The 18,405-nt window shown below is 41.0% G+C and overlaps 1 protein-coding gene across 7 annotated transcripts in view; it reads right to left on the minus strand.

Annotated features, from left to right (window-relative positions):
- Positions 1–18,405, minus strand: part of Auts2 (activator of transcription and developmental regulator AUTS2) — a 1,097,294-nt gene that overhangs the window by 579,290 nt on the left and 499,599 nt on the right. For all 7 annotated transcript variants that reach the window (XM_029477062.2, XM_085837231.1, XM_085837234.1 and 4 more), the window contains one exon: positions 15,313–15,348. In XM_029477062.2, the coding sequence (XP_029332922.1) occupies positions 15,313–15,348 (36 nt within the window). The remainder of the gene's footprint in view (positions 1–15,312; positions 15,349–18,405) is intronic.

Here is an 18,405-nt window from a genome sequence, read left to right on the forward strand (position 1 = left end):
CTAAGTATTCTTTTTTTCTTTGACTTTTCCAACTATATATTATTTGGTTAAAGGAAGTTCACTGATGCTCTGCCCATTAAAAAGAAGTTTGTCTCAGTGATTCACTCAGCACACTTCCTACTGCTGAGCAGTCACTGTCTCCACGGTCACCAACCTGTGACATAGGATAGCCTGCTGTCAACTTCTTGTATTCTTCCTGTTACACTATGTGTAGTTTTTTTCTATAAGCTTAATTTTAGTCTTATTCAATTGATATTTTTGAATATGTGGAATATAGTCATAATAACTTTTGAAATCTCTTTCTGGGAATACTGACATCTGTATCAGTAGTAATGTGTTTGTGCATGCATGCATGAGTAAGTGCATGAGTGTCGTCGGTGTGTATGTGTGTCGGTGTGTGTGTGTGTGTGTGTGCATGTGTGTGCATCCTGCTATCTGGAGATGGTTGGTTCTTCCTCAGGGCTGTGGGGAGTCTGCATAAATGCAAGAGACAGTTCTGTCTAGTAACTGCAACCATTGGAATCTCTCCGTGATTACCAGACTGTATCAGTTACTTTTCTGTCACTATGATAAAACACTCTGAGAGAAAGCAAGTAAGAAAAGAAAAATATTATTTTGGTTTAAAATCCGAGAAGGGGCATAGTTCATTAGGGTGGAGAAGACACAGCAGGAGGAGCATGAGGCCAGCTTGGTGGTCAGGAAGCTGGCTGATGAGACTTCACCCACAGATCAGGAAGGAAAGTGAGAGAACAGGAAGTGATGTCATCCTATACAAACTCAAATACGAACTCTGTATAGTTTGTATAGACCACACAACCCCTAGTAATACATTTCCTTCAGCAAGGCTGCACCTTCTAATGGTCGCATAACCTCCAAACAGAGCTATGAACTGAAAATCAAACACTCAAATACATGAGCCTTTGAGGGTCATTTCAGACTGAAGCCACAACAAAGACTCTCAGTCTTCTACAAACACAGGCAATAATCGGAATCATTGAGCTCCTCCTTATCTTGCTGGGGCTTAAAAATCCATCAAGGCAGACAAGGATAAACATGCCTCGTCACCAAACCTGTTTAATTCTTTTCAGGCCACACTGTCCTTCACTAACCTGAATCTAGTGTCTTGCAAGTGCGAACACTCTCTCTTGAGACTATGTGGATGTCAGAAGGACACGAAATATGGAGAGAGGTACCTGCTCATGGAGTCCATGCTTGTTTTCCAGTTCGCACAGTCTGTTCTCTACACTTCGGTACACCACCACAGTCAACGGTGAGCTGGTCAAAGCATGTGCCAGGGGTATTGCTTCTACAGTTTTCATCTTGTGATGCATAGCCTGCTTGGCTGCTGGCTTCATTTATGATATGATGGCTTCAATTTCATAAATCATAATGTTTAGTTTTGCATTCTAGTACTTGCATGGCTGGTACTACAGGTGTAAACCATCCAGCTAGCTTTATGTAGTGCTAGGGACAGAACCCAGGCCTTCACCTATGCTAGGCAGGTACTCTACCAACAGAGGTACAAACCAGGATATCATTTGTTTGGAATACGTATGTTAGGGGAATAAGGTGCTAAAAGGGCATTTGCACATGTGTGGAGGTCAGAGAACAACATGTAGGAGTCAGCTGCCGCCTTCCAACAACGCTTTGAATATTAATTCAGTCACAGAATATAAAGCAAAGGTGGGCTGGCAGGCATCTGACTTCATCAAGAGTCTGATGATGCTAACAACAAATGCTAAGAACGTAACATTTGAAATGTAAATAAAGAAAATATCTAATAAAAAAAAAGAATTGGGTAAAGTATAAACTTCCGATACTTAAAACCTAACACAAAGAGAAACCCTAGCTTCACTCCTTGTGTTGTTGCTATTCTAATTGCCTGTTTTGAGCACAATTACTCAAGAACAGTATAAATGAGAACTGCTCTTGGCAGCCTGATCTGATAAAAGGTTTTTGTGTTTCTGTGTCCATTTCCAACCCGTGGCTGTGATTCTTCAGTTGCCCTCCATAGGCTTTGTAATCCGGGAAAGCTGTTCTCAATGCATCTGTACAGTGTTTTGCTAACTACACATGATGAATTTTTAAAACATTTATTATTTTTAACAATGAGTATGTGTCTGTGTGTGGGTATTTGTCCCCACAGAGACAAGAAGAGGATATCAGATGCCCCTGGAACTGGAGGTAATGGTGGTTGTGACACAGCTGAAGTGGACGCTGGGAACTGAACTCAGGTCTTCTGCAAGACTGGCAAATGCTCTTAACCACTGAACCATCTATCTAATATCCATTACATGATATGAAGGACTGAACTAGAAAGCCTCTGAAACTGGAAGGACTGTTGTTCTGATAAGCTTACAAAGTAAAAGTTCTTACATACACTAACCCTCAAATTCTCGGAAAGAAGCACTGATACACTTAATTAAAATAACTGCTTACGCAAGCCAACTGAGAAGCATTTTACAAACTCAAATTTACCTTATATAGGTACACCTGGGCAAGCAAGACTACAGCAAGAATGTTAATTTAATAAAAACTGGTGGATCTTCCCAGATCTGCTATAGTAAGTGTAATATGCCTAGTCATTTTAAATCTACTTCTGTAATACTCATATGTACAAATACATAATTGAGAATTATTACTACTTCATATTACATCTTATTTTTGTTTCTTTGATCAAACAATCAATATTTCAATGAAATAAAATTTTTTACCATAATTTTGTAGTGTATTCACTTGAACTTCACATCTTTGCTTTTTAAGTGACTCAAAACATTACAGAGATATTAAATATATTGATGGGTATTCATCAGATACTGAACCCATTTTATTTGGAAATAGTGAAGCACCAACAGCTCATCATCATCTAAAATTTTAGTTTTTTATTTCTTTTTATAAGCGATAGAGAAGGCTCTATCTTTCAGGTAAGTTAAGGAACATGTGGATTTAAGTTATTTTTTGAGGTTACAGAAGAGACAGAGACAGAGACAGAGAGAGAGACACAGAGAGAGACACCGACCAACCACCACGGGTCTGTTTTTACATGATCCCTCCAGAATACTGATGTTTGGGAAAAATAAAGGTGGCTTACATTTAGCAGTATTACCCTCTAATTTATCTTATGAAATCAAAGTTACTCACCTTTTAGTTAACTCTCTTCTCCCCTTATATCTTCCATCCCAACCTTCATATAAAACAGCCCACCCCCAAATTTGCTCTTTCTCATTTCGTATCTCATATGTTATGCTATGGCCCCTGCATGAAGGTCCCCCCATCCCAGTGGCCTTTTACAAGTTTCCTTATTAAGTCTGTACAGGTCTGCAGAGGTTACAGGGCCCTCTCCCTACTGCTGAACTGTAGGCTACCAATGGATTCTGAGGGAAGGGCAATCACTGTCTTCAGTTAGGCACTTAATGAGGAGTCGACCAGGGTCCTAAAGAATAGTCATGTAGTCATGGAAAAGCTAAACTACGTGTGTCTCAAAAGTAAACAAAACTAGACAGGAATGAAAACCAACAATGGAAATCTCCTGATTGAAGAAAGGAGCCTTGTAGAAAGGAGAGAGCTGAAAGACATAGCAGGGAGATAAGGGACAAGACTTTAATAAATCTGAATGAGCATTACGCATGGATGACATTTTCACAAAGTAAACCTAATAAAAGGTTCTACACTTCTAAGACTTGTAACAAGGATTTGACACTCCTGGATAAATACTTAGCTTGGACAAATATAATACTTTTGGATAAATAAAACTATAAATGCTTTTAGTTTCTAGGAAAGGAACACTTTTGCCCAGGTCACTGTTTTCATAGTGTTTCTGTCTTTGTCTTGTTTCTGCAAACTTTAAGATTTACTCAGGTACTCAGCGAGCTTATTTCCCGTATGAAAGAGTGCATAGGTCAAAATTATCAAGATTGCAACCCTAAAATTTGGAACAAAATGATGTTTAAATACTCACTAATTCATGAGCACATTTGATGTGAATAATCCCCAGTGACTTTTAAAGATTTAGAAACATGATCCATGTCCAAGAGCATGAGAATAAAGAAGTAGTCTGTGCAGCTCTTGACCTAGACATATGTATGCATGTCCATCTTGACTACATCCTTCAGTAAACTAAGAATGCCTAAAACTGTACCCTGGTCTCACCCAGGATCTAAAATTGAGTGGGATCTCTGAAACCACACAACAGTTTTTAAAATTTCCTTTCAAATTTAAAAAGTGAACTATGAACACTGCCACATATAGAACAGTGACATTTCCTAATTTGAATCCAGAACTCTTGCAAGACAAAGGCCATACATGTGATATCTTATCCTCAGAATAAAACTAATTATCAGCATGACACCAAGAAGAGAATTAATTACACAAGGCTAGATAAATGGGCAAGGTGATAGTTTGCATCACCAATGTCATTTGGTGTTCATAGTGTGTGTGTGTGTGTGTGTGTGTGTGTGTGTGTGTGTGTTTGTAAAAGAACATCTTTTGTCTTATTCTTCTATACCCTCCACAACCTACAGCAACTGGCAAAGTCATCTCCTATGACAAGTTCAAGGCCTGCTTGGCTACACAGAAGATCCTGCTTTTAGCACACAAACAAACAAACAAACAAACAAGCAAACAAAAGCTAATATAAGGTATCTTACAAGATTCTTCAACAAAGCAAAAAATGAAAAGGTTTTCACACTGTATTAATCCTTCTGATTTACATACATTTAAATGAATGCCCAACATCAAGTGACCTATACTGTCCTTTGGGAAAAGCTTTCATGCCAACAGGTGAAAAATCTGTATTTCAATGGAAAAATATGAATTTCACAATTGCTATGAAAAATAAATACTTTATATAATCTGTCGGATGGGAGCAGGACTCAGAACGTCTAATGCTCTCATGGGCAAAATTTGCTAAATGTTGATTAAATAACACATGTATGTATGTGCATGTCTATGTAAGGCAGGGTCTCCTGTATCCCCAAGTGGCCTCTAATCGGCTCTGCCTCAGAGATGACCTTGAACTCATGACCATCCTGCTTCCCTGACTAGAGTACTGCAGTTAAAGGTATGCACATAATGTTTACTTGTGAAATTCAGGCAATAAAACATATAAGCTAGGCAAGTTCTCAACCAACTGAAGTCCTTAACCCAAACATTTATATGCATGATCATTTTAAAAGTCTTCAGTAAAACTGTACAAGTTTCAAAAGTGCGCTCACTCACAGTGTGGAATAGTAGGTGATCTTTGAAACACACAAGCCTTTTCCTTTTGTTTTATTTTGGTTTGTGTCAATTTGAAAAGTGATCCCTGGACACAGGTACATGTAGAGCCTTCTCATTTCCATGATTTTAAACTGGAGCTCCAGGATGAGAAAGGCCACGCATGTGACAACTTAAGTCCTCCTCATCAGACCCATCATCAGCACAACCACCCTAGATGAGGTTTAAAGCACTCTCTGCATGTTCAGCAATCAATGAGGTCATCCCTTAGTGTTCACACTTAGGCTGCAGAACCAGATCAGGGTGGGGGTTGGAAATCAGGAGATAAAAACAAATGAAACGTATCACATTGCTAGTGCTGTAGAAAAGTAAAATGGAGCCAGTCAAGTGGCTCAGCTAAGAACGTGCTCAAAGCCAGAGGACATCTGACAGCCTGAGTTCAATTCCCAGACCGAGGAGGAATCACGAGTTCCACATGTGAAGAAGCCGTAAAAGAGAAAAGGGAGATTCCACACTGCATGTTATTCTCTGAATGTGCCTCCTGAGGCACATACAAGCATGTATGTGCCTAACCCCCAACCCCTACACACTATATTTTTCTTGTTTTTTTTTTTTTTAAGCAAAGCTGGTGAGTTTTCTCAGCAGATAAAGATGTCTGCTGCAGAAGTCTGATGTGGGTTCAATCCCAGAATCCATGCAAAGATAGGAGACAATGAATTGCACACACTTTTTCTCTGATCTTTCCACCCACACCATAACTCAAACACTCAAAAATCTACAACACATACACAAAAAAACTTGAAAATAATTATAAAGAGTACATGTACTATCATTGCTGAATGTTTGAAAGAATGAGTTTAAATTTAATAAAGTCAGTCTTATGAACAGAATCGGCAATAAAAATTTTAAAATAGCTCTCTGATGCTTAAAGAAAAATTATACACACATACAAGTTCCAGGTATTAAAGTATATATTTCATTAAAAAAAAAAGTCGTTTTCTACGAATAAAATCTCACCGGGAAGCACCGGCACTGCCAGAATGTCTGTAACTCTCAAGCTATAGGAACCCAAATAACAGGCATGTTTTACTATGGAAATTGGAATACTGGCCATTCTAATCCTAATGCCAAGAGCCTGTTTGATGCCTCTGCACACGAGGAACTCAGGGTTCCATTTGTTTATGAGGTACAACTACTTAATGTTATAAACAGTTACTTGTAGAAAATCCTTGTGTTAATGCTCACACCCCAACCCCAGGAGACATAAAACCAACACAATACAGTTGTCTTGCAATGTTCTGAAACACGTATTTCAAAATTTCTCTAAAAGTAAAAAGGACTGGGTGTGCGGCTCAGTTGGTAGAGCCCCTGCGTAGCATACATGAAGCTCTAGGTTTGACTTTTAGTCCCACATACACCAAATGCGGTTCTGTACATGCCTGCAATCCAGCACTCAAGGGAGAGGGACGATCAGAAACTCAAGGTCACCCAGAGCTACACAGCAAGTTCCAGGCCAGCCTGGGATGGGTGAGACGCTACATCAAGAAAAGATACATACACGACAAGTAAACAAACTAAAAATACTAACGAGTAAAATACTTTGATGACTTGGGTTTAGAGTTGAGACGCCAACTTCCTATGATGTCGTCGGCACGGTGATGGCCCTAATTTTCCTTAGCAATTCTACATGCATCACGAGTATTGTGACTACTGTAGGACCCTGTACCTACATGTAAAAGGAAAATACCTTCACTGGGGATTGCAATTGGAATAAAGGATCTGGAGAGATGGCTTAGTAGTTAAGCATACTTACTTCCATTACAGAGGACTCAGTTCCCAACACCCACAAAAGGTGCTCACAACTGTGTCACTCCAGCTCTGGAGAATCCAACATCTTCTTCTGGCCTCTTCAGGTAACGAGACACATGTACTGATCTACATAATATTTAAAATAGAATTCCTCTTTATTAAAAATGGAAATGAATAATACTGTGCATGGTGGAAATCTGTATATAACTGAGGTAAGTTCTCGAGGCGCAACAGTAATGTTAGCTGTGTTTTATGTTCTGATTTCCTTCAGATGTACAGTTAGAACAATCACGGAGTTCCGCCTTGATAAGAGTTTATGAGCTGTGATCAATACAGGAAATATTAAGAGTGCTGCACCAACCAGGGCTGACGGGCCTTCCCGTGGGCTTTCCTATGTTTTTCAAGGGTTCCTTAAAAATCTGAGGCAGCTTTTTGAATTGAGGTCATTTTGCTTTACAGCACCACACCAGGGTGACAGTTTACAAGCCCTGATAGACAGTTGTCACCTACTTGAAAACAGCCATTATTCCCAAGTCACCATGATTTATTACCCACAGACTCAGGTAGAGAAGGCTAAGGTCCTTGTTTGCTTTGTTTCCTATTCAAGGAGTGCAGAACAGCCATTAGGAGTAGGAAGAACATCACTTTAAACATGACTGTTAGTGGGCCTGATTACTAAAGGAAAATCCGAACTCATTCATTAGTCTGCTAAGTGAATTAAGGTTTGTTAGGAGAGATTTATAGCACCAGTCCTTGGGTGATTGCTGGTCTTCCAGAGCATGTGGATTCAGGACCTGACAGTTTATTAACAGTGCTGTATCTAATAGCATGCTGCCAAGGTGCTTTTATCAAAACGACAGTATTATTCTAAATGGATGAACAGTTTCATACCAACAAAATGCATTTTAAATGTTTGCCTTCTGAAGGCAAGTACTGGGAGTCTGTGCAGAGCCTCCCAACTATCAGAGCCTCCAATAACTTTTGGTTACACTCAGCGCTGACTACAAGAAAATGTGACATTCAGAGCAAAACCCAGCACTTCTGTTAACAAGCACCAGGTGTGTGTTCTAAGGTTCACACTAATACTCCTGGTGACACACCACACTCGAAGACTCTCGTGTTACGGGTAGGAAGGGCATCTGATTTACACTTTTGGTGGAGATGAATATATGGATGGATACACACACACACACACACATTAAATAAGATAAGCAAAGTCATGAGGCCTTTGATCTGAAAGATTCTGATTGATTTCCAATACAACTCTAAAGCATTTTACTGTACATACATACATACATACATACATACATACATACATGGTTTGTCAGTGCTCAGAGCAAACTAGAGGATCTCGCTTATGGCTTATTTGGTATATATAGTTCATATCAACTTATGTAATATTTATGTGATATGGACATCTACAAACTTGAACTTAAGGCCATTATTTCTCTATTATTTGTTATGTTTTTCTTGGGTTGTAAGAAAAACCAATGCAGTCAAGTGAGCTTTGGTTTCACGTGTCTCATTTATTTTATAACAGGTCAGTAAATTCACTTCCTCCTCATCTCCTTTCCACTCACTGGCTCCCCCTGACTGCATCAAGCACTTCTTGTCTGTCAGTACTCCCACCAGTTAGGTCGTTCTGTTTTCAGATGAGGTATCATGGAGCCCAGGTTGGCAGTGAACTCTCTATGTAACTGACGATGGTTTGGTGCTTGTGAACCTCATGCCTCAACCTCCCAACCGTTGGGATCATAGGCATGTGACAACATATCAGTATTGAGGGTCTGAGGGCTGGAACTCAGGGCTGTGAGCATGCTAAGAACTGCTCTGCAAACTGTCCTGTGTATACTACTCTCGTGAGTCAATGATTTTTAAACTGTTATGATCAAACATTTCAGGAGAGTAACTTAAGAGAAGAAGGGTTTTCTTGGACGGGCTGTTTCAGAAGTTCACACACTTGACCATATATCTAGGTCTGGAGTGAACTTGTGCATCACATTAGCTCCAGTGGGTGGAAGGAGCAACTCCTTTCAGGCAGACAAGAAGGAGAGGGACAGAGACAAAGAAGCAAATGGCAGACATAAGCACACAAGAGTTCCAAGTATATAAGTATATCTAGACACGATTTACTTCCTCTAGCTATGCTCGGCTCCTAAAGCTTCTAGAACCTTCCAAAATAGCACAAATAGCATGTGACCCATGGTTCAATGTGTTTAGCATTTTGGGAAACATTTACTATTGAAACCAAAACTCTATCTGCCTTCTTCCAGAAATATAGTCAACCCAATTCTACTTTGCTAAGCTATTTCTTTTCTTCTATTTTTTTTTTTTTTACTATTTATTTCTATTTTCAACTATATCTAAGTGTGTGGGTTTGCATGGGGAAGTGGGTGCATGTGTTGAGTCAGTGTGTACTGAGGCTAGATGAGGGCTTTGGATAGAGCTGAAATTATAGGTAATCATAGGCTACATGAGGTGCATGCTGGTAACCAGACAGAATCAGGGAAGAGCAGTAAGTGCTCCTAACCTGTGAGACAGCTCTTCAGTGCGTGCGTGTGCGTGTGTGTTTATATATCTCTGTTGTTCTCTCTGCCTCAAAGTTTGGTCCATTTTTTCTTTATCTGTTAAATGTCTAAGATTAAATTCTCTACAATTTAGGTAGCTGCTGTAGTACCAGAAGATGCTTGGTAAGCTGCAACAGAAGGAAAAAATAGCTCTAAAGATGTAAGAGAGGCACTTATGTCTTGGAAGTATCTCCAACACAGATGCTGCATCCAACTTTCAGCAACATCAAGGAAGAGGGGCAGAAAGACTGTACAAGCTACAGAAAGAAGATGTCGGGTGCAGTATTATGTATTCTGGATATGACAGGGAGGCTTCACCCATGGTGCCTCAACAATATGGCTGTTTAAATGAGACCCAAACAAATCCCACACCAGTTTACATACCAGCATAAATAGCGGAAATTCACAGGGCCCCACCCATAAATGAACTGCTACAACTGATGAAAAATTGCTAAGAGGCAGAGGAGGTGAGGGAGGGAAGAGGGGAGGGAGAGAGAGAGAGAGAGAGAGAGAGAGAGAAAGAGAGAGAGAGAGAGAGAGAGAGAGAGAGAGAGAGAGAGAGAGAGAGAGGGAGGGAGGGAGGGAGGGAGAGAGAGAGAGAGAGAGAGAGAGAGAGAGAGAGAGAGAGAGAGAGAGAGAGAGAGAGAACATGTGAACTAAAGCCTTTCCCAGGGATGGGCTCCTTAACTGGTTATCCAATACCAAATGATCCACCCTAAAAACATACACATGGGAGGAAGCAACGCTAGTTGGTTTCAGCAGATATTTATGTATTTATTTGTTGTAATATAAAAACACAATAATAATTCAAGAAAAAGAGGCCATGAATTTGAGACAGAATGGCAGGGGAGAGAAGGGTTTGGAAGGAGGATAGAAATTATAGTGTAACAAAATTTAAAATAAAAATTAAAACAAATCTAAAAAATTAATGTATTTAATAATACATTCATAATAAAATTTAAACATACAAAGAATTACCCAAATTATAACAAATGACCATGGACTTTTTATAATTTAAAAACTAAGAATAAGACAAGGTCACCATTATGCAGTTTGTACCTGACCCCAGGACTATCCTCACAATATAAGTAATATACAGAAAAACAGTAACTATACAAACTCCATCCTAAGAAGGGTAACGCTGTACAACCCCCTCGCCTGTAGTATGAGTCGAACAGTATCTGTGGGCTGCCTCCCTGGAGAACTGAAAGAGTGAGAAGTAGCAAGCCAGAAATGTAGGATAAATCACTAGAGTTAGGGAAGAGATCCCAGCTATGAGGCTGGTGTCCTATGACACCCAAGTATGTAAGGAGGCTGAGGATCATTCAGAGAAACAGGCAGGATGCTTGTCCCTGACCTAAGAGGATTTTAAGTCCCTTTCACAAGAGCTTTAAGGGCAGTCTGGGAAGTAACTCTCAACTACAGGTTCAGGGGCTCCAGCACTTACACATCCTCAGGGGCTTGAAAGATGGATCAGAAGGTAAAGTGTGATCCACAAAAGCATGATGACCTGAGTTCACATCCCCAGCACCCATAGAAACAACCAGCGTTGGTGAAAAATGTCTATAATCCCAGTGCCAGGAAGGCAGAAGTGGGAGGATCCTTGGGAACTCAATAGCCAGCCAGCCTAGCAGGCTAATTGTGAATTCCAGGTCCAGTGAGAGAGCCAATCTGAAGAAGTGTCGTCTCTCTGCTGCCTGTGATCACTTCTTCCAAGAACACTTGCTGTTGGCATCACAGAGGAATGCCTGCAACTTATAATCTACATCTTAAAACCCGAATCACGGAACACTTCTTCCATTACTGCCAGCCCAAACCTCAGACACGTTAAGAGGTCTTGACATGTTTTAAAACCATGGAGGGAGTAAACAGGTAGGAACCATGAACAGATTAAAGGGAACAACTGTCATGCACGGACAGCCCAGAGAAGAGATCATTCCAACAATGCCATCACCAGGGTGACAGATGAAAGCACCTGGGTCTAATGTCCATACACAGTGAGTGATACACATCCAATCGGACAGAGGCAAGGCCCTCGTGAAAGCCATGGAAAGGGACATAAAAATGTTTCTATATTCTGGGTGCAAAGGGCAAAACTCTGTTTTTATTTGGTTCAATTTGTTAGTGGGGCCCTCAGTCACAACACTGCTCAGTCACCTGATACCAAGTTTATGTCCTCATTTGCTGTGTGAAGGAAGACAGAGAAACAGATACACTTAGAAGATGGAGAGAGAACTCCGTAGTTACACCTCATGAATACTGTGTGCGCAGTGGATGCGAACTCAGTACTTAGCACCTACCACAGGAATTCACAACATCTGGAACTACAGCTCCAGGAATCTGACTCCCTCTTCTGGGCTGTATAGGCACTGATACTGCTGTATACACATTAACCCACCAAGGCACACACATTCACATAATTAAAAACAAGAAGAATGCATTTAGAAAAAAACCTCAAAGGTACATTTTATTGCTTACTATTAACAGTTCTATTCTGTGCACATTAATTATGTCATTTGGTTGAATATTCACAACTCTATTTAGTGGGTGGTGAAGTAGAAACAGAAATATCAAACACCCTGCCCAAGGTCACACGGCTAGTCACATGAATCATTCTGCTACTTTGGACTTCATCACACATATTTCAGAGTGAAATTTGACTGCATGTCTCAGAAGGAAAGAAATCCAGAACTGTTTAAATCAAAACAGAAAATGTATTCAGTGAGCTGACGTTTGAAAAACAAAAAGAAAACCCTATACACACTCCAACAAGTTTCAGTACGCTTGCCAAAAAGGAAAGAAAAACCCAGCAAATTGATTCCAAGTTGCCTATAATTTCATTTATATTTAGAATATGAGCTGAGCAGGGTATGCGTATGCAATGAGAGAGAGAGGGAGTGTGTGTGTGTGTGAGTGTGCATGTGTATGTGTGTGTGTAATACTCACGGTATTCAAAGCCTCCCCCAAACGTGCAAAGTTTGTTCCAATCCTTCTCTATTTTGCCTACTTTGAGAATCCTTTGCAATCTGCTTATGTAAATAGTGTTCTTCACTGCTGTTCCCATCTCTCAAATCTTCTGCATAGATTGGAAAACTGACAGACCTAAGCAGACATCTTTGGAACACAAAACCAGGAAGACATAAACAAATATCACCAGATCAAAAACAAAGGTTTCTTCAAAGCCCTTCAGCAAAGTGGGACAGATACAGCTGAAGAACTGAGAGACAAATGCAAGCACTCTTGGATTAGCCCAAGAATAGGCAACTGCAGGTAACGACACACACCTCACCTGCATGCAAACACAGACTCCATGATGCATGGACTACAGTATCAGTTTCATGAACAAGGACAACTTCTGGGTTTTCACCTTAGTTTACTAAGTTCTCCACTATAGGACAGGGGAGCAAACAGAAGGTTCTGGAGTGAGGAGGGATTCTGAAGCAGGGGACAGTGTTTAAAAACAAAACAAAACAAAACAAAACAAAACAAAACAAAACAAAACAAAACAAAACAAAACAAAACAAAACAGTTATTCCTTGTTCAGCTAAAGGTAGGGAAACTTAGCCTTTCCAAACTCAACAGTTCATGATTTAATGATAAGGATTAGCTCATCTGTGGTGATTTCCACATTTCAAAGAGTTGTCAAAGGCAATTCATGAGAAAAACAAACAAACAAACAAACAAACAAAAGAACAGTATGGGACTCAACCTGCTAGTGACTCACCCTCATTACAAACTTTGTGAAGCCGTTCTCAGATAAGGGCCATGAGCACAACATCAACACTGTATCCCAGGTTGGGGAGGGGGCAATCACAGAAGCTGTAAACACATTACTTCCATTTAAAAGCAAGAGACTCACCAACGTGGAAGGCAGTCCCTGAAATCGAGTAGTACACGTGACACTGTGGGACTGACACTGGAAACAGAGCCCAGCTTTGATGAGGGCTTGGCAACTCCACTAAGGATTTTGCAGGGTGATAACGGAACAATGTGGGATTGGAAACACATTCCGCAGAGGGGCATTTTTATCATAGCTGAGAGCGGAACAGACATCTGGTACTCATCTTCTCCATGTACGCTAATAACACGACAGCTCTTGAGATAAGCAAAGTAAGTTGATTTTAACCAAGGCAACTTTAACAAAATGAGTAAGTTTTAAAAGCTAAGCAAAGTTGACCCAGCACAAAAAAAAAAAAAAAAACCAAAAACCAAAAAACAAAACAAAAAACCCTCCCAAATCCTAATCAAGGATTTGCTAGTTATCAAATATATCATTAAGTAATAAAAGCATTCCAAGAACTAAGGAGGTAAAAAGCAAAACAAAAGGTGGATTCTGATTCCTGAAATGACACCCTTCTTTCAGGGTGATCACACTGACAACATAAATGACAGTAGAATGTTCAGGCTGCAACTGAACGTGGTGAAGGTGGTGGCTTCAGCTCTATTTCTGAAAAGGAGGTGGGGTGAGGATAGAGAGCATGGAGAACAGGCACCACAGCCTGCAGATCTTACTTCCAGCATCGCAACCCACACCCAGCCTGGTGTGAAGAGATGGCAGATGGGACGACGTCTGTTCTTTCAACTGCTAAAGCAAGACACTGAGCGTATCCTGCTCCTTCTGTAAGCATGAATATTCAGGGCTGCTGCGCAGAACCACCATCAGTGTGCTAACCGTATGATGCAGGGCCAGAAGAATCCTTAGCATTCTCCTTGGATTATAGATCAAGACGAAGTTAGTGGGGCCAGGTAAGGGTGCCTTTTGGGCCAAACTTAGGAAAGACTTGATATTCACTGAAATGATGCTGATTTTCATAATTCAACCAAAAATGCAGTCAGAGAAATGAGTCACAAGAAGACTGATTAGCAATGTTAAGAGGACAACGTTAAGAGCAGCTGAACTGAATGGGTGTTTATTGGCTATGGTTCGTAGCATGTGTTCTATCTTGGGTATTATAGTATCAAGCCTTACTTCAGAACACAACCAAGTGCCTGTAAGTACTAAAATACACAGTGCTATGCTATCTTGGGTAAATAATGGTGGTTTGTAATTCTTCCTCATTTATACCGTGAGAAGGAATACTAAACCCACAATGGATAATTTTGTTATAAAAATTTAATGAAGCAACCATTTCTCTGTCTTTGAATGAAAGATAGTGTAATAATCCCAGAGATATATTTCCTCCATCCCTTCCCCTCCCCTAAGAACAAAGTGTAAGGACCAGAACACATATAATGCATCTGTATTTGCCAAACTGTGGAGTGTGGTGATTGCTGGCTTAAAAGCCAGATACAGCTACCAACCAAGTATAAGGAAAACATTATTGGAATGCTGCCTCCCCTCACAATGAAATAACAGACTCAGAAAAGCAAGTCACTGTGCACAGCGAAGCTCTTTTGAGTACTTAGAAGAAGTCAAATAACTCCATATGTAATCTGACTTCCAGCAATTATGGAATTGGGCTGGCAAGGGCAATCATGTTTCCCCCATCTCCTAAACGTGCTAAGTGCCCCACCGAGGCAGATGCCTCCTGATCCTTAAGGCCCAACAGGTTAAACCCTTTAGAAATAAGACAATCCTCAACGACAGGGCAGAAATCAGTGAGCTTGTTAGGGGTAAGGGGGATTCCTTGGGTGTCATTTTTTCACACTGTAATGAGGATTTGTTATACGAACGAACTGATGGCAAGAGGAGGCGCGCAGGTGGAAGTGTAGATGGACTTACGAAGTAGCCTGTCCCCAAGCTGGAAGGAGCTGAACTCTGCAAAGGAAGCACAGAGACAGAGCACAAAAGTCAGTGGCCATTTTTAGCATGTTCCCATCCACACAGCTCATTACCAACCCTTTGTGAGTTTTTCATCACACATCACATGCCCGAGTCCAAGACCCCTTGTCATCTGCTGCTGATACACACACAGTGTTGCTTGATTTTCCCTTTATATCTCTCAGCGACTCAGAGATGCTAACGTGCTATTTACTAGATTCTGAGCTTCTGCGGTGGACGTAATTGCCAATTTATTTGACAGGCAGCTGGGTAATGAATTAATGATGGCATTTCGCCCTGCACTGAGACTAAACAGGCACGTGGCAGCCTGCCTCCCCGACTTCCTGACATTCAAGGCCCGGGTCTCAAGCTATTTGGTTTTGTGGCCGCAGAGAGGCAGGCAAGAGGAAAAAAAGCCCAGACTGCCTTGAAAATAAAAAGCCCAATGGGTTTGGATGACTTTTTGGTATATGACCTACTTGCTAGTTTATTCCCCGAAGGCTTTGGCTTAGCACACACTTGGCACTGTGCAAAAATTAGACATTTTGTAAACATAATTAGTTGACTAAAATGCAAAGAATCCGTGGGTGGAGGGAAGCAGTTTTTCTCTCAATAATATCAATTCAGACTGCCATAGCGCTCATACAGTGAACCAACTGAAAATCAATAATTCCGAACTGAACTCAGGGTATCAAGTACTGAGGGAAAAAAGCCCAAGTATGAGTACAAAATTCATCTGTATATCTTTCTATTACTATGTATGTATGTATGTATGTATGTATGTATGCATGCATGCCTTTGTTAGTTTATGTGTACTATGTGTGTACAGGTGCCCCAGGGAGGCCACAGGGTAATGGATCCTCTAGAACTTGGGGTCAAGGCAACTGTGCTGAAGAAATGCTGGGAATCAAACTTGGGGGAAGAGTAAGTACTCACCCATCTCTCCAGCACCCCCCCCCCCATTCAAGTCAGGTTCTCATGAAGTATAAGTTTTCCCCCAATTCCAGAGGTATGCACCACTGCACTCCTTTATGTAATGTTAGTGATCGAATGAAGGGCTTTCTGAATGCTAGGAACCACTCAACCAACTAAAGTACTTGTCCAACCCTCTACCTAGTTTTTGGACAAGGTCTCTGTCATCTAGGCTAGCCTCAGACTCCCTTGATCCTCTTGGATCCACCACAGCACCTGGTTTGAACATTGCTAGCATCTCAGACATGCTGGGCAAACATTCCACCAATGAAGCCGCAGCCCTAGTCCTGGATCAGTTTTGTTTATATGCTTTCTCTAAAACTTGTCCTAAGAAATTGTTTAACTTTTTGTCGTCCTCTTGGTGAGCGGGGAGGGGGGGGGAGGCACTGAACAAGCTGGAAATGAAAATAACCTGATTCAGAGTCAGTCTTTAAATTCTAGCTCAGCAGCTTTGTATTAGGGTTGACCATACCTCCATAGAGAAGCCTGATTGCCACCCTGATTCAAGAGTTATTAACATCAGCTCATCCACTTCTATAGCCAACCTGCTATTCTTTAGACAAAAGGCAGGAGGGGAACATGTGCCTATTCATCATGTCTTTCACTCAAGATGCACTGCAGAAATGCAGGTTGGAGTGATGTATAAATGCATGGATTGTATGAGGGAGGAGAGGCTAAGGAGAATTTCACATCTTCGTAACCACAACAGGTATGATTTCTGTTGACTGTAAATTGAGGTGTTACTCTTATTATCATTGTGACCAGCCACCTGAAGAAAATCAACTTAGAGAAGGGAGGACTTATTTTGGATCTCTGAGGATAAAGTTTGTCATTGTGAGGATGGCATGTCAGAAGGTCCTAATCACACTGCGTGAGCAGTCAGTAATGGGTATTAAATGGGAAGTACAGGGAACCAATAAAACAGCAAGGCTCTACCTTCTAAAGTTTCCACAATTGCCTTCAACTGCACTGCTAGACTTACACCAATTGTTCAAACACTGGGCCTAAGGGGGACATTTCATGTTCAAACCTACGAGAAAGTAGACAACTTTCTGACCATCTCCACATCAAACAAAAATACCACCCTTCACAGCATTCCTACAGAAAAAAAAAAAAATTCCCCATCTTGCTGTTTCCTACAAGCTCAGAGGGATAAAGCATGATGTAAGTTATGTTGGGAATGTGGTCCATGTTTAATAAACCTTGCTAAACGGCTCAATAGTTCTCTGTGGACCGGAGTTCCGTTCCCACCTCCCACATCACATGGTTCAAAAACCACCTTTAACTCCAGCTCCAGCGGATCCAATACGCTTTCTGATCTTCTTGGGTACCTGTATACCTATCTCACACACACACACACACACACACACACACACACCCCACAAAATAACCAATAAACAACAAAAACCCTTATGTGTTCTTGATTCCGTAAGCAGGAAAGGGAGAAAGAGAGTTTTCCATCCATTCACTGTAGTCATGGAGACTGCTTACAGCAGAGGCTGACCATGTGACAAATGCCACCTATTTTCTGCAACCCCAGCCCTTGTTACAGCAGGCAAAGGTGGAAGACAAGTTAGCTTTCTACCAGCCTGGAGTCCTGCGTCTAGGAAACGAACTCATCTTAGGATGAATGACAGAGAAGCAGGGGGATTTGTTCATTTCATTCACCCTACTTGCTGAGAATGTTTCAGCCCAGAAGGAGAAGGATCGCTCCAAACCAAGCTTCCCACCCGCTCCGCGCCTATCATCGTATTGTATACCAAAGCAAATTACATCCTTGAGGTCTAAGCAAGCGCTGATATGCTCATTTTGCATATATATTGTGCATTACTTGGGGAGCGGGTGGAGAGGAGGGCTTTGTTGTGCATGTTTGCTCTGGCCATTGTTTATGCAGGTCTGACTGAATGAGGGAACAGTGGGTATCATTTCAATTTCTGATGTCAACATCAAATTACTTATTTAATTTCATGCCTGGTGAAGCATTGTATAGCTACACGCGGAATCATTTCAGTTCATTTGTTATGCTGTGCTTTTGCAGCGATTGGCTTGCCTTCCAACTGACAGCTTTAATTACGACATGAA

This window comes from Mus caroli, unplaced genomic scaffold, assembly GCF_978045245.1.
Source record: "Mus caroli unplaced genomic scaffold, Mus_caroli_1 scaffold_4, whole genome shotgun sequence".
Taxonomy (NCBI): domain Eukaryota; kingdom Metazoa; phylum Chordata; class Mammalia; order Rodentia; family Muridae; genus Mus; species Mus caroli.